At 37.9% G+C, this 12,788-nt stretch overlaps 1 protein-coding gene across 1 annotated transcript; it reads right to left on the bottom strand.

Annotated features, from left to right (window-relative positions):
* Nucleotides 1-359: 359 nt before the first annotated feature.
* On the bottom strand, nucleotides 360-6,473 carry LOC109011119 (small ubiquitin-related modifier 1-like). The gene is made up of 3 exons (XM_018992188.2): nucleotides 6,220-6,473; nucleotides 1,112-1,261; nucleotides 360-784 (listed from the first exon to the last, which is right to left on the bottom strand). The coding sequence occupies exons 1-3, from the start codon at nucleotides 6,310-6,312 to the stop codon at nucleotides 716-718; spliced, it is 312 nt and encodes a 103-aa protein (XP_018847733.1). The 5' UTR covers nucleotides 6,313-6,473; the 3' UTR covers nucleotides 360-715.
* Nucleotides 6,474-12,788: the final 6,315 nt, after the last annotated feature.

Here is a 12,788-nt window from a genome sequence, read left to right as displayed (position 1 = left end):
GACGAAACTTGGTTTAAAAATTTAAATTTTAAAAATTTCGTAGTCATTAATTGTGTAAAATGTTTCCTTTTCATAGGCTTGCATATGAAATTTTTCATGAATGAAACTCTAAGATTTTGGCTTGATAAAGAGCAGGAAGGTTGGAAGGACAGCATTATGATAGAACTTTAGTCCAATGAAGGATGTAAAACAGGAATAATATTTCCTAATCCATTCCAGAATTTTTAAAATCCGAAGTAATTGAAAATTGTAAAAGAGCGAAGATAACAAAGAAAATATATTCAGGTTAATATCACTTCCTAATGACAGTTGCAGATTAAGACAGTTCCAACGCAATTTCAGACTACAACAAAGCAGGATAGAAAAACTATATGGAAGTACATAGAAGAACAATAAATAGTCTCTTACCATCAAAAATCAAAGTTTCGCATTAACACATCAAAGAGGAGAGAACCCTGAACACCTTGGAACGAATAAACAATGTGAGCTCACACACAGAGAAGGCATAATGGAGGACCCAGGGTCCATAACCATGCATTAAAAGTCTGAAGTATCACTGGTACCCAATACCTCAACTTACCTTTTCAATTCTTCATTAGATTCATTTCCAATTACATCAATAATAGTTCCATAGATAAAGCAAAACAAGATCTTTGCATTTCACACAAACTCTCCTTGCCACGGCTTCCACATCTCTGTGCAGAGCAATTTGAAGTTAAGGATAGTTCCCACCTCCAGTTTGGTGAAGCATCGCATCAATCTCATCACCGTCCTCCATCTCAAGCTAACCCAAAATCAAAGTTTTGTGCATGATGCGAAAACAGAAAAAACAGCATGTAAGATGATGCAAATACAGTTTGGGATGTCATACTAATCCATGGCTTGACATTTAGTTTATCAGCTCAACCATGTAGTCTCTTGACAGGGACAACATAGCCAAGAATAATGCAGTTAACCCAAATAAAAATGATGAGCATATGAGTTCGAAACATTTCAAATGGTTGGACGCCAATTATTATGATGTATAATAGCAGAATATGACTAACCCCTTCCAAAATATTTCACGGTAAAAAAAAAGTATGCATAATACTTAGAATAATAATAATCTTACCTCATCTGGAGTCTGTTCTGCTCGAAGTCTGCGCCCATCAAACAAGAATGCAATAGAGTTGAACTCTACAGATTGACGATCACAGTATGCAGTCATGAGTTTCCGCAACTGGGTGCTTCTTTTAATCCTAAAGAACACCTCATTACCATCCTACAATCAGACAAAAGCAGAGGAGATTTTTAAGAGGAAAACAATGGGAAAGGAGGCAGCACACGTCATTGCCACACAACATTTTTTTTCCTCGAAGTTCACTCAAACAAAAGAATAAATTGATGGGATCTGCTATAAAAGACAGTGCAGTGTACCCATACATGATTTCTGGGAGCAGAAGCTAGGACTACAAGTTTGGAATAGTTGGATACACAAGGCTTCTGTCTTTTGGGTTACTAATTCCACAGCCAAAATAAACTTGACAATCAATTTCAAAAGTATTCAATGGAGCGAGCGCACACACAAGCATATAACAATATCCTATAAAATAGACAATATGATTTGATCAAGAAGTTTCAATTTTTAGGTTCCAAAGATCCAACCAAAAAATGGGGTGAACAACCCACAACAAATTCAAATTTCAAATTTCAAAAGGGTTAAGTTCATGAAACAGGTAGCCCATTTTTAGTTCCGAGTTAGTCCCGAATAGCAAAACAATTTTGCTTACAATTCCAGCATTTTTCGATGTAGACATTCTTACATGGTTAAATGTAAAGGTTTGGCCAATAATTTATTCCAACTAATTAGTCAGTCATAACATGCACAACATCTTTCAAAAAAGGATTTGTGTTTAAGGCTGCGTATGGATGTTAAACTAAGTTGAGTTGAGATAATAAAATATTGTTAGAATATTATTTTTTAATATTATTATTATTTGGAGATTTGAAAAAGTTGAATTATTTATTATATTTTGTGTTGGAATTTAAAAAAATTGTAATGATGAGTTGAGATGAGTTTGGTAACCAAACGTACCCTAAAGTTCTCAAAAGGGGTCAGGATTGACCGTAATCTATTTGATCAGTGTGAGGCTCAATCCCACCCATAGTTATCAATGCATTTTTTGAGATCGTTTAAATGAAATATGCACCTACACTAAGAAAAGTTTTCAATCAACGGTCACTTGCATTTACATAGCTACTTCAGTTGGAAAAAAGACAACAAAATAAGACAGAGTTCTCTAAAATGACCATACAATGTATGAGTTGTACAGCACAAAATGTAACACTCAAGCCCAAGCCCATGGAGGAACCCAACCCGTCGGTAAAACGGCGTTGTTTTAACAAGTGAATTTAATTGCTCTTTTCCCTCTCCTCCTTCCTAAACGGTTTATCAGTTTCTCTCCTCCCCGTCAGTTTTCTTTCTCACCATTTCTCTCACTCCCCCACGAACTCCCTCAGTCTCTCCCGTCTGCTGCAAACCACCAATTCCTTTTGTTTTTCTCCACGCCAACAACACTGTCCCTACATGCACCAACAGCCAAAGTCCACTCTCTAAGAGCAAACTAGCCATCGTCGCAAACCACCTTTCACCTCCAGACCATGCAGAACGCGCGACAGAATACACTAGTCGTGTCTAGCTCCAACGCCATGGACATACTGCTCCCATAAGCCTGGTGACACCAAGGTCAACCCCCACTGTCGTGGTTCATCCTCCAAGAACCTTCACGACCGCAAACCACCCAACCGACAGCCAACCTAGTCGCACCTTCCCTTTGACTCCACACAATGCACCACGCTTCACAGCAAAATAGAAAGCCGCACGCCCAGCCACCGTAGCTTCCATCATCAACTTGCCTCCTTCAACCCTTCTATCACCTAGGTCTAAGACACTGCACCACCAGTGTCGGTTGCACCACCATGGAGACCACCGTAAGCCTTGGACGTCCCTTACAGCAAGTTGAGTTACACCACACCAAAATCAAACCGAGCCTGTCACGTATGCATGACCCAGTTGAGTTCCTCACAAGGCAACCCACCGGACACCACCATCCAACCACCACGGAAGCCCCAGTTCCTCCACACAGCAACCCTACAATCCCCCATACTCCTCTGTTTTAACCATCCAAAAATAGAACACGTATGATCCACCTATGAACCACCAAGAAAAACACCGAGAAGCCCCTCTAGCAATCATTATATGTACACCATGCAATGCGGTGTTGCAGCACATGTACTCACCACCAACGGCGGTTCTGCAATACTTAGACTGGAGCCACCTCGTGGACCTCAGAAAAATGCTGCAAGTAGACAACCCCCATGTCGCATGGCTTCACACCAACCCTCACGAAAACCACCACCACCGAGGCTGGCACCACTCCAATTCACCAAACACATACCACATGCATATGGCACCGGTAGCATGTAAATTGCAACACTGTGAATCACCGTAAGTTCTTCTCTCACGTTCTCTCTCTCTCTCATTTTCGTGTTCTGCCAGCTTGGACAGCCACCGTTGCTCATCCACGCCGGAAGTTGATGGGTAAACCCACGACCAAGATATTTGGTTACTCTATCGTAAGCCACTTTCCTCCACTTCACTAGTTAGAACACATCTTTGGTTAAATCCCTTAGAAATTTAAATTTACATATATGCCCCTAGTAAGTGATTCAATGTTTATTAATTATATGACAATATTATTCAGAGAATTCAGATGTTTGGAAGTTGGAGATATTTTAGAGTTTAATCACATGATCATTGGAGAAATTATGTGACAATTAAAATATTTTGGAGAGTAACGATATTTTAAGTTTTGAGGAATTAAAATAGATTATTTTAAGTATTTTAGAATGTAATTACGAATTACGTATTTGTTTGGAAATTTAAATAAATTATATGTGTATTTTATAGGTAACGATTGATATTTATTCAGCATAGTTGTGGGAAAATGTGGGAAAATTCAGACAAATTAAAGAATCCATGAGGTTGATTTTATGAAAAAATGTGCATGATATGCTTTGAAAAGAAATGTGAAAACAACCTCAGTAATGTGTTCTACATTACTCATGAAATCTGTGTGTTTTCTAACATGACTAGTGTAGACATGATCAATATTTTGATATGTTGTTTCTTAAATATGCAAAAGAGCAAATATGAAATTTGTGAATTTCGTACATGTTATATGAAGATGTCCTAAATCCGTTTCGATTATGTGAAAATGATATGAAAATGTTCAGTGCTCTATTTGATATGATATGGTATCTAAAAAATCTTTGACATGATTTTTTGATTCTATATTTGATTTTGTTTCTGGTTCTAATACAATGGTTCTGATTCTATTATAAGGTTGGTACCAACATCTTTGATATGAGTGCACTCACTTTGAAAACAAAGTGATTTTTCTGCGTGTTCTTTCTTGTGTGCACACTCGGAACTCCGAGAATGAATAAGGAAAAATTTCACATTCTGATACTGTCTGGTTTGGCCACCATAGATAGCACAACCCTACCACGGAAGTGAAACATGATATATGATATTGTCTGATGATACGATACGATACGATAAGATGAAGATGTTCAGTCATGTTATGCCGAAGGGTCTTTGAATATGAACAATTGATTTTTGAATATAAACATGTGAAATGTCGCTCTAATTTTCTGATAACACGTTTTGAGATCTGCATATTGAAACTGAAATGTTTTGTTTTTACATTCTGAACTCTCTGAAAAGGCTCATGTTTACATACTAGTATATGTAATCTAATTACTGAATTGTTGATAACTCACCCCTTATCTCAACAATATTTTTAGATGTTTTGGATGTTTCAGCTGAAGATCAAGAGTAGAAAGCGTGTATAAAACTACGTGATCATAGTGGATTAAGTACAGAGAGAGTACTTTGGCTATTGGAGAAGTTTATTCAATTGTTTTTTTTTTGCTTAGTCGACTTGGTATTTTGAAAGGTTGATGTTTATTTTGAGATTTTGTGGTTTTTAGATTAATCATACTGGAATAGTTGAATTGAAACAATGAATTCTATGCGTCATTGAAAATTTGGAGTCTACGACTGTCAGGTTGAGATATGATTTTAAGTGACAAGAAGTAACTCTTCGACCCATTCGAGACCGGGACGTTACACAAAACTCAAATAAAATATAATAAGGATTTTTTTTAGTGGAGAAAAGAATTTTCTAGCACACAATTGGGATAAGTTAAATAGGACCCAATTATGTTTCACACAGCACAAAGGTATACGAAGAATCCAACGACATATGCTAGTAATCTAAAATCAAACACGTAGTGCAGCCTTCACAGAATAAACATCATTGAAACATATACTGGCAACACACCATATTGACAATTTGAGTTAATATAAAACCATGTTTTCTTTTGGTAAGTAATATTAAACCATCTTTTCAATATAAAATCACATTCTTTCACACACTTACTTAGCTAAGGTGTAGATTCAGACATATTGTGTACCTGGGGCTTACTCCCTAAGAGTGGGTTTAAAGGGCCAGATCCCAAGTCATAAAGGTAAGAGTTGACAAGCTAACAGAAATAATATAACTGCACAGCCAATTTCTCTCCTGTTTTTTTTTTTTTTAAATCGGTAAAAATATAAATCAGAAAGAAGAATTTCTCTCTTCTGTTATCGCCACAAATTTTTATTAGAACCCAGCAATGCAGTTAAAGAGCCTTTCGTGTCCAAAATCCTCTCTCACATAGTTAATCCAACTAGGTACTCAAGTACACTTGCACTCTCTCTCTCTCTCTCTCTCTCTCTCTCTCTCTCACACACACACACACACAGAGGCATAATATTTATCACAGCACCATCTGAATTTTACAGCTTCCGATTGCTTGGGAAGAACCCAGAAAAATCAAAATCTCAAACCACACCTCCTTCCAACAGAAATGATCCCTCAACCAAAATCCAAAACACAAATTGAGCCTCACACACGCTGAAACAACTCCATTAAACATAAACATTGCAAAGTTTCAAACTTCATCACAACCAAAACACACATTCAAAACAACATCCATAGTTCCACTCAATTCCCAGATAGAGACAAAACAAATCAAACAACTAAACCCCATAAATATTTAAAAGAAAACAAAAAAGAAAGCACAAAAATTTATATAATGAAGACGGTATCCTTTAGTTTTAAGAAGATATACCTGGCCCTTGACTTTGAGATTAATGTGCTGGTCCATGGGCTTCTTGTCCTCCTCTTGACCACCACTACCAACACCCCCACCTGCTGCAGACATCTTCACCACAACTCTCGTAATCCACCAAATTCTCTCTCTCTCTCTCTCTCTCTCTCTCTCTGTGAGCGTTTTAAAGGTTTTTTCAGCCAACGGAAACAGAAATGCCAACGGTGAAAGGAGAAATAAAAAGTGCGAATTGAGTCAATTGACACCAAAAGAGCACGTTGAACTAAGCGTCAGATACACGCTTCTTTATGCGTCAAACCCACTCGCGGAAGTGGCACTACGGTTATTTAAAAACGGCCAAATTACTTTTATGGCCTCATTACGGTGACGCGTCTGCTGAAATCGAGCGAGTACCATTGTTTGGGATTATTGTTGAGGATGGGGGGGGGGGAAACTGGATAAACTGAAATTGAGAAGAATTTGGATTCCGGTTTTTGGGGAGGGGAGGGGAGGGAATCAGATAAAGACGAAAAAGGTAATGTTTAAATGAACGGTTGATATTGAAGGAGAGAATACTCGGACTCTATTGGTTGAAGTCGCATTAAAAAATAAAAAAAAAATTGATAAACACACAACAATTTATCAAGCTTTTTAATTTTGTGCCGTGGGCTGAAATATTTCGTTTTCGTAATACAGCCGTACAGGTAAGTCTGTTATTTTTTATCGGCTTAAATTTTAATTGTATTGGAGTGTTTCGGCCGGTATGTTGGATTTTGGCCGATACTAAATCCAAAATTCTAAATGTATTTATGGATTTATGACATTTATGTAATTTTAAATAAAAGTAAGGGATATTTATGGATTTTATTTTTCTTCATTTAATTTCGTTTTGTTTTTTCTCCTTTTCTTGGTTCGCCGCGATGCCGACTTCTTCTTTTTTCTTCTTTTATTGGTTAGCCGACTTCTTTTTACTTTTTTTTTTTTCCTTTTCTTCGTTTCGTTTCTTCTTCACGAAGATGAGTGATTTTATTTTAATAGAGAACTTATTTAGTTTTACAAGTATGTATATTGTTAAAATTTAAGACTTGTATTGAGAAATATTACTTGTTTTATGACTTATTTTATTGTTATTTTAGAATATAATTTGTGTATATATATATAATTTATTCATGTATATACTATTCAGAAATGGTACACAAAACAGTACCGATACTGAAATATTTTATTCCAGTATCTTGATCGAAACGGCCACCGAAATTGTATTCAAAACTTTACAATTTATACAACAATATTTTAAAAAGAGGGATATTTTCATAAAATATTTTATAAAACTAACATCATTTTATAAAAATACTTTTATTTTATAATATGTATTGTAAAAAGTGTTATATAAAGTGTTGTGTGTTTATCACTATTAAAAAAATGCCACTATTTGACAATTTGTCACGTAAATTATGTGTAGTAATTTAAATAGAGTAATGATGCCCATTATTTCAATTCTTATTATTTTCTTATAATTTTCTTATATGTCATTAGATGATTGGAGACTATTTATTATATTTCATTTGTGAACCTATCATCAAATACTAAGTCATGAAATGATGAGAGAATAATGAGAAAATAGATTATGGATATATTTTTTCATTTAAATATAATTATTCTTTGAAAATTTCTATTTATAATCTTTGAAAATTTCTATTTATAATCTTTTACGCCGTATATTAATATGTGATCTGTCATTTTTATTATTTTATTTAAATATACATATTTACGACAAGTTGAATATTAATGTATGATATAAAACCGATGAATAACATTTTTTTATTTAATTTTTTATTTTTCTTCCTCTTCTAAATGGTGTGGATAGTCGAAATGCATGGATAAATGCAAACATCCTTTACAACATGCACGATTAAACAAAAACAAGCTATCAATAGACTAGCAAATTTTGGAAATTTTTTCCAAGGGAACAACCATTTCGACAACCATGTCCTTGTAGGAGCAAAACCCATCGTATGGTACGTCCAATTCCCTGGCATTCCAATTTATTATGGGTCAAATAGGTAAATTTAATACAAGTCATTTGTAAAAAAGTGAATCTCACTAATAAAGAATAATTTTTTTATACTTTTTTAGGTGAGATCTATTTTTTTAATATGAACTTATATGAGACTTGTATAAATAATTTCTCTTGTGTTTTTGCTCCCATGATTAGTCAAAGTTCAACCACAAGTTTGGTAGCACTAAACGCTAACTTTTGCTTATATATGCACATTGAGATTATGTTTCTCTAACTTAGTCATCGGAGCTCCCCTGGGCGACCAGTGCCGCCCTCTCATCTGTTGGAGGTCATCCAAGTAGTTGGTGGTGTGAAACACGTCCTTTACAGTGGCGCCATCAGTGGGATCTCTACAGACTTCAACCTGATTTTGACATGCCAACTACTATGCGATCTCAAGCAACCTGTAATTAAGAGATGAATGCAACAGAGATAAAAATGAGGCTAGCAGAAGTCGAGCAGAAGTTGAGAGAGGTTGTGATGGTAGTGGAGCAATTACAAAAGGAGAATGAAGAATTGAAGCTGCAGAACGCCGCTACACCACCTGTCCAAAATGGGTAAGTGGAAGGAGATTAACACAGTGCGGGAGACATTAATATTGAAGAGATGGAAAATAAGAGGTTATATGAAGAATTGTGTAGCCTCATTGACAAGTATGAAGAGATGGCAAGAAGGATGGGAGGGTCCACTTCCGTGGAACAATTGCTTAACCAGACTGACCTCCCCTACAGTGAGGAAGTAATGGCAGTACCCCTCCCACCCAAATTTAAGGTTCTTCAGATGGACATGTATGATGGGCCACGGGACCCGCTAGATCATCTAGAGAACTTCATAGCGCACATGACCCTTCATGGCTTTCTTAGGGAAGTGGCTTGTCGAGCCCTTCCCTTTAACGTTAAAGGGAATAGCACGGGGTTGGTTCTGGACTTTGCCTCTAGGATCCATTAGCAGTTTTGAGGAGTTAGCTAGACAATTTCTAATGCAATTCATGGTGAGTAGGAGGCACCGAAGGCCAGTCGCCTATCTGCTCACCATCAAACAAAGAGAAAGAGAGAGCCTGAAAGCATATCTCACCCGCTTCAACAAGGAGTAGTTGACCACAGATGATCAAGATGAAAAGATTACGTTAGCCGCCTTCATAGAGGGTATATGGCCGCGGAGCCCATTCATGGCTGAGTTGGCCAGGAAGACCCCCGCCACATTGAAGGAGTTCATGAATAGGGTAGATGAATTCATTAACGCTGAGAACACGTTGCATGCTTTTGTGGAGTCCAGAAAACAGGAAACAAAGTCGGAGGCTAGGAACTTAAAGGGCACCAAGGATAAGAAGACCGGGCAGGGTCATCAAGATGGGAGGTGTGAAAGATATTCCAATCAACGAAAGCAAGGACACAGCCTCATCCACAATAATCTAAGCGTGCAAGAAAACAACCAGGCTGCCGGCGAGAGGGCATCATTATTGCAAGTACCACCAGTCAGACACTTACTAGACAGAAGATTGTGCAACATTAAAAAAAAAAAAAAAAAGGGTTTCCAGCCTGGCGGGAAGTGGGGAGCTCGAGCAAATGTTGGTCGAGTATCTCAAGCCCAAGAGAGAAGCGGGTCACAACCGTGAACCTAGACGAAGCATAAGTCCCAAATGACAGAAACAAGAGAGAGAACAAAGACACAACACCCCTCAGCAGCCACGTGAGCGGGACCAAGCTCTTTTTAGGGAAATCCGCATGATAGCGGGAGGGTTTGCTGGTGGAGGTGCAACAACGTCCAGCAGGAAGGCTCATGCTCGTAGAACAAGGTATCATGGGGTGTATATGGCAGATAAGCCTCCCAAACACCCCATACTAAATTACTCCCCTACCATTTCGTTCAAAGATGAAGACTGTTAAGAGGTCTTATACCCTATGACGACGCCCTAGTCATCACCCTCCTGATAGCCAACTACGCGACCAAGCGGGTCCTAGTAGAAAACAGGGGCTCAGCCGACATTTTATTTTGAGATGCTTTCATGAAAATGGGTATTAGCCCTGATAGGCTGCACCCTTCGCATCTCCCCTGAAGGGGTTCTCCAGAGAAGCTGTCCAACCCATGGGTGTGATCATTCCAGCACTAATGCGAACACAAAGGCATCTTGGCATTCACCTTGGTCCCTTTCCCCATGGTTGCCAAGACTCCCGCCGCCAACTCTATTTGGATTGGCCCCATCTCTCCCCTCTTCCAAGGATGACTCGCCCCCCTCCTGGGGAGTTAAGGAGTCCCCATCACTGCCAAAAGAAGAGGGGGAAGGGGAGGGAATAGAGACCCTCTCTTGATCTGTTGGCGGGGTCTCACCCCCTGAGGTGGTCGCTGGTAGGGAATTAGGCATAGAATATTGCCCACCACAGAGTTTGTAGATGTTGGTTTGGGCACCCCCAACTTGAGGGGCAAGAGCTTCAAGCGTGGCCATCCCAAACACGCCCATAGAGAATGCGTTGTAGATGTCTGCAAAAATCTCGTTGACATTAGAAATCGAAGTCGAGGAGAGAAGGGATGGGAACTCGAAAGAGGGAGAACCCACTGAGCCAGACTCTAGAGTATTCCCAATGGATTTTTCATCTTATCCTTTAAAATACATTACCAAAACTCACTTTTTCTATTTTACATACTGACTTTTACAATATATCATATATCAACTTATCTATTTTTTCTTTATATCATTTAAATATTATACTTTTTTAATATATTTTATTCATTTCAAATAAAGTATAAAGTAGATAAAAAAATGAATAAAGAGTAAAAAAGTAGAGAGATAAATGAATTAAATATTTATACAAGTGTGAATAGTATTCCATAGAGGTAGAGATGGTACTGTAGTAAACTGGATATTAGTTATAAAATGCATAATCCATTGGATAGACTATATTGAGCTATTTCTTTCAAGTTTTACAAAAATATGGGTTTTACATAACCCATTGGGAATGCTCTTAGAAGGCAAATCAAAGTCGAAGGTCATTGCCAGGTCAACAAGGGCTTGCCCCATGAGCCAATTGAGGTCATCAAGACCTGGTGATGTGGGCGGCGACACCCTCACAGGAGAGGCTTTGGGCGCCTCACAGGAGAGGATTTGGACAAAATTTAAGACTGAACCGGTATGCACCGATTTTGCATTTTTGAAAACCAATTATGCACTGGTTACCATCCTAAATCGGTACCTCCAGTTTTATCGGTTCCGATCCGATTTTTCGGTTTTAATAAAATATAAATTTGTCATAAAAAATCTATTTAAAAAAAAAACTACTTTAAAAAATTTTTTTTTATTAAAAATCTGTTACTATTTACAAAAATCTGCTTTATAAGAAAAATATGTTATGTATAAACAAATCTGTTATAAAAAACTGATATAAAACAAATAAAAAAACTGCTATAAAATGTTGTTAATATATATATTTTATGTTTAAAGCATATGATCAAATAAATTTATTACGTATGATTAAAATTTTATGTTATAAATTATAATAACAATATCTTATATATAATTACATTTAATATTATTATATATGTTATTTATAAATTTTATATAATATTAAAAAAATTAATTAAAATATATAATATAATGAACGGGTCCGGTTCAATCCTAAAAAGCATAGAACTGGAACTCGACCGGTACCAACCGATTTTGGAATTAAGCGAACCGGTCCAAAACCGGACCAGTTCCACCAATTCAGGCCGGTCCGGTCTGATTTTTCGATTAATTTTTATACCCCTACCAACAGCAACGTTAGAACCAGAAGACATGGCCCCTTTTGATTCCACTTCCACCTTCACGGCGGCTCTATGGTTTCACCCTCGCCGCCTTTACTATGATGAGGGCATTTTCGGGGACGCTCAACAGACACAGAAGCACGCCTCTTTGTTGAAGGTATCACGACCTTAAGTTTACACCCCCCAACGTGGGCGCGATCAGGCACCACGAGGAATCTGTCGATGTTAGTAGTGGTCAGGAGTTGCTCGGTCCCTAGACCACCATCATTTTCTTTAGCTTAGTTGATGACTATATCAACGCGAGAGCGTTCTTTATCAGTTAGCTCTAGCAAGAGGCTTTTGTCGTTAGAGACTTTACCCTAATTCGCACGAACGGGAAAATCTTGAATGTGTCTTTCGAAGGCGGGAAATTCCCAACCTCCACTAGAAATAAAGGAAACTTTTCTTTGCCATCGTTTGGCACTAGAGTGGCGGGGCTCAAAAGCCGCCAAATATTGTGAACGAATGCGGAAACTACAAATGTTACCTGGTAATCCCTTGATGGAATAAAAAGATAGGAATTCCTTGGCGGTCAAGTTTGGGTATGTCTCCCCCAAAGGCTCCAAGGTCATGAAAAAAAACCATGCACGAGCATAGTAGAACACGCCACGCATATGAATGAAGTTGAGCAGGAACCAACCCCAAAAAGTCCAAGACATCGCGGACTGGGTGAATGAAGGGGAATCGCAAGCCGTGTGCTGGGGCACAAACCGAGAGGGCAACAGATCTCGAGTACCCTTCCTTATCAACGCAT

Source organism: Juglans regia, chromosome 1 (assembly GCF_001411555.2).
Source record: "Juglans regia cultivar Chandler chromosome 1, Walnut 2.0, whole genome shotgun sequence".
NCBI lineage: Eukaryota > Viridiplantae > Streptophyta > Magnoliopsida > Fagales > Juglandaceae > Juglans > Juglans regia.
Note: the sequence above shows the minus strand (reverse complement) of the source record. Positions and strands in the feature narration are given on the sequence as shown.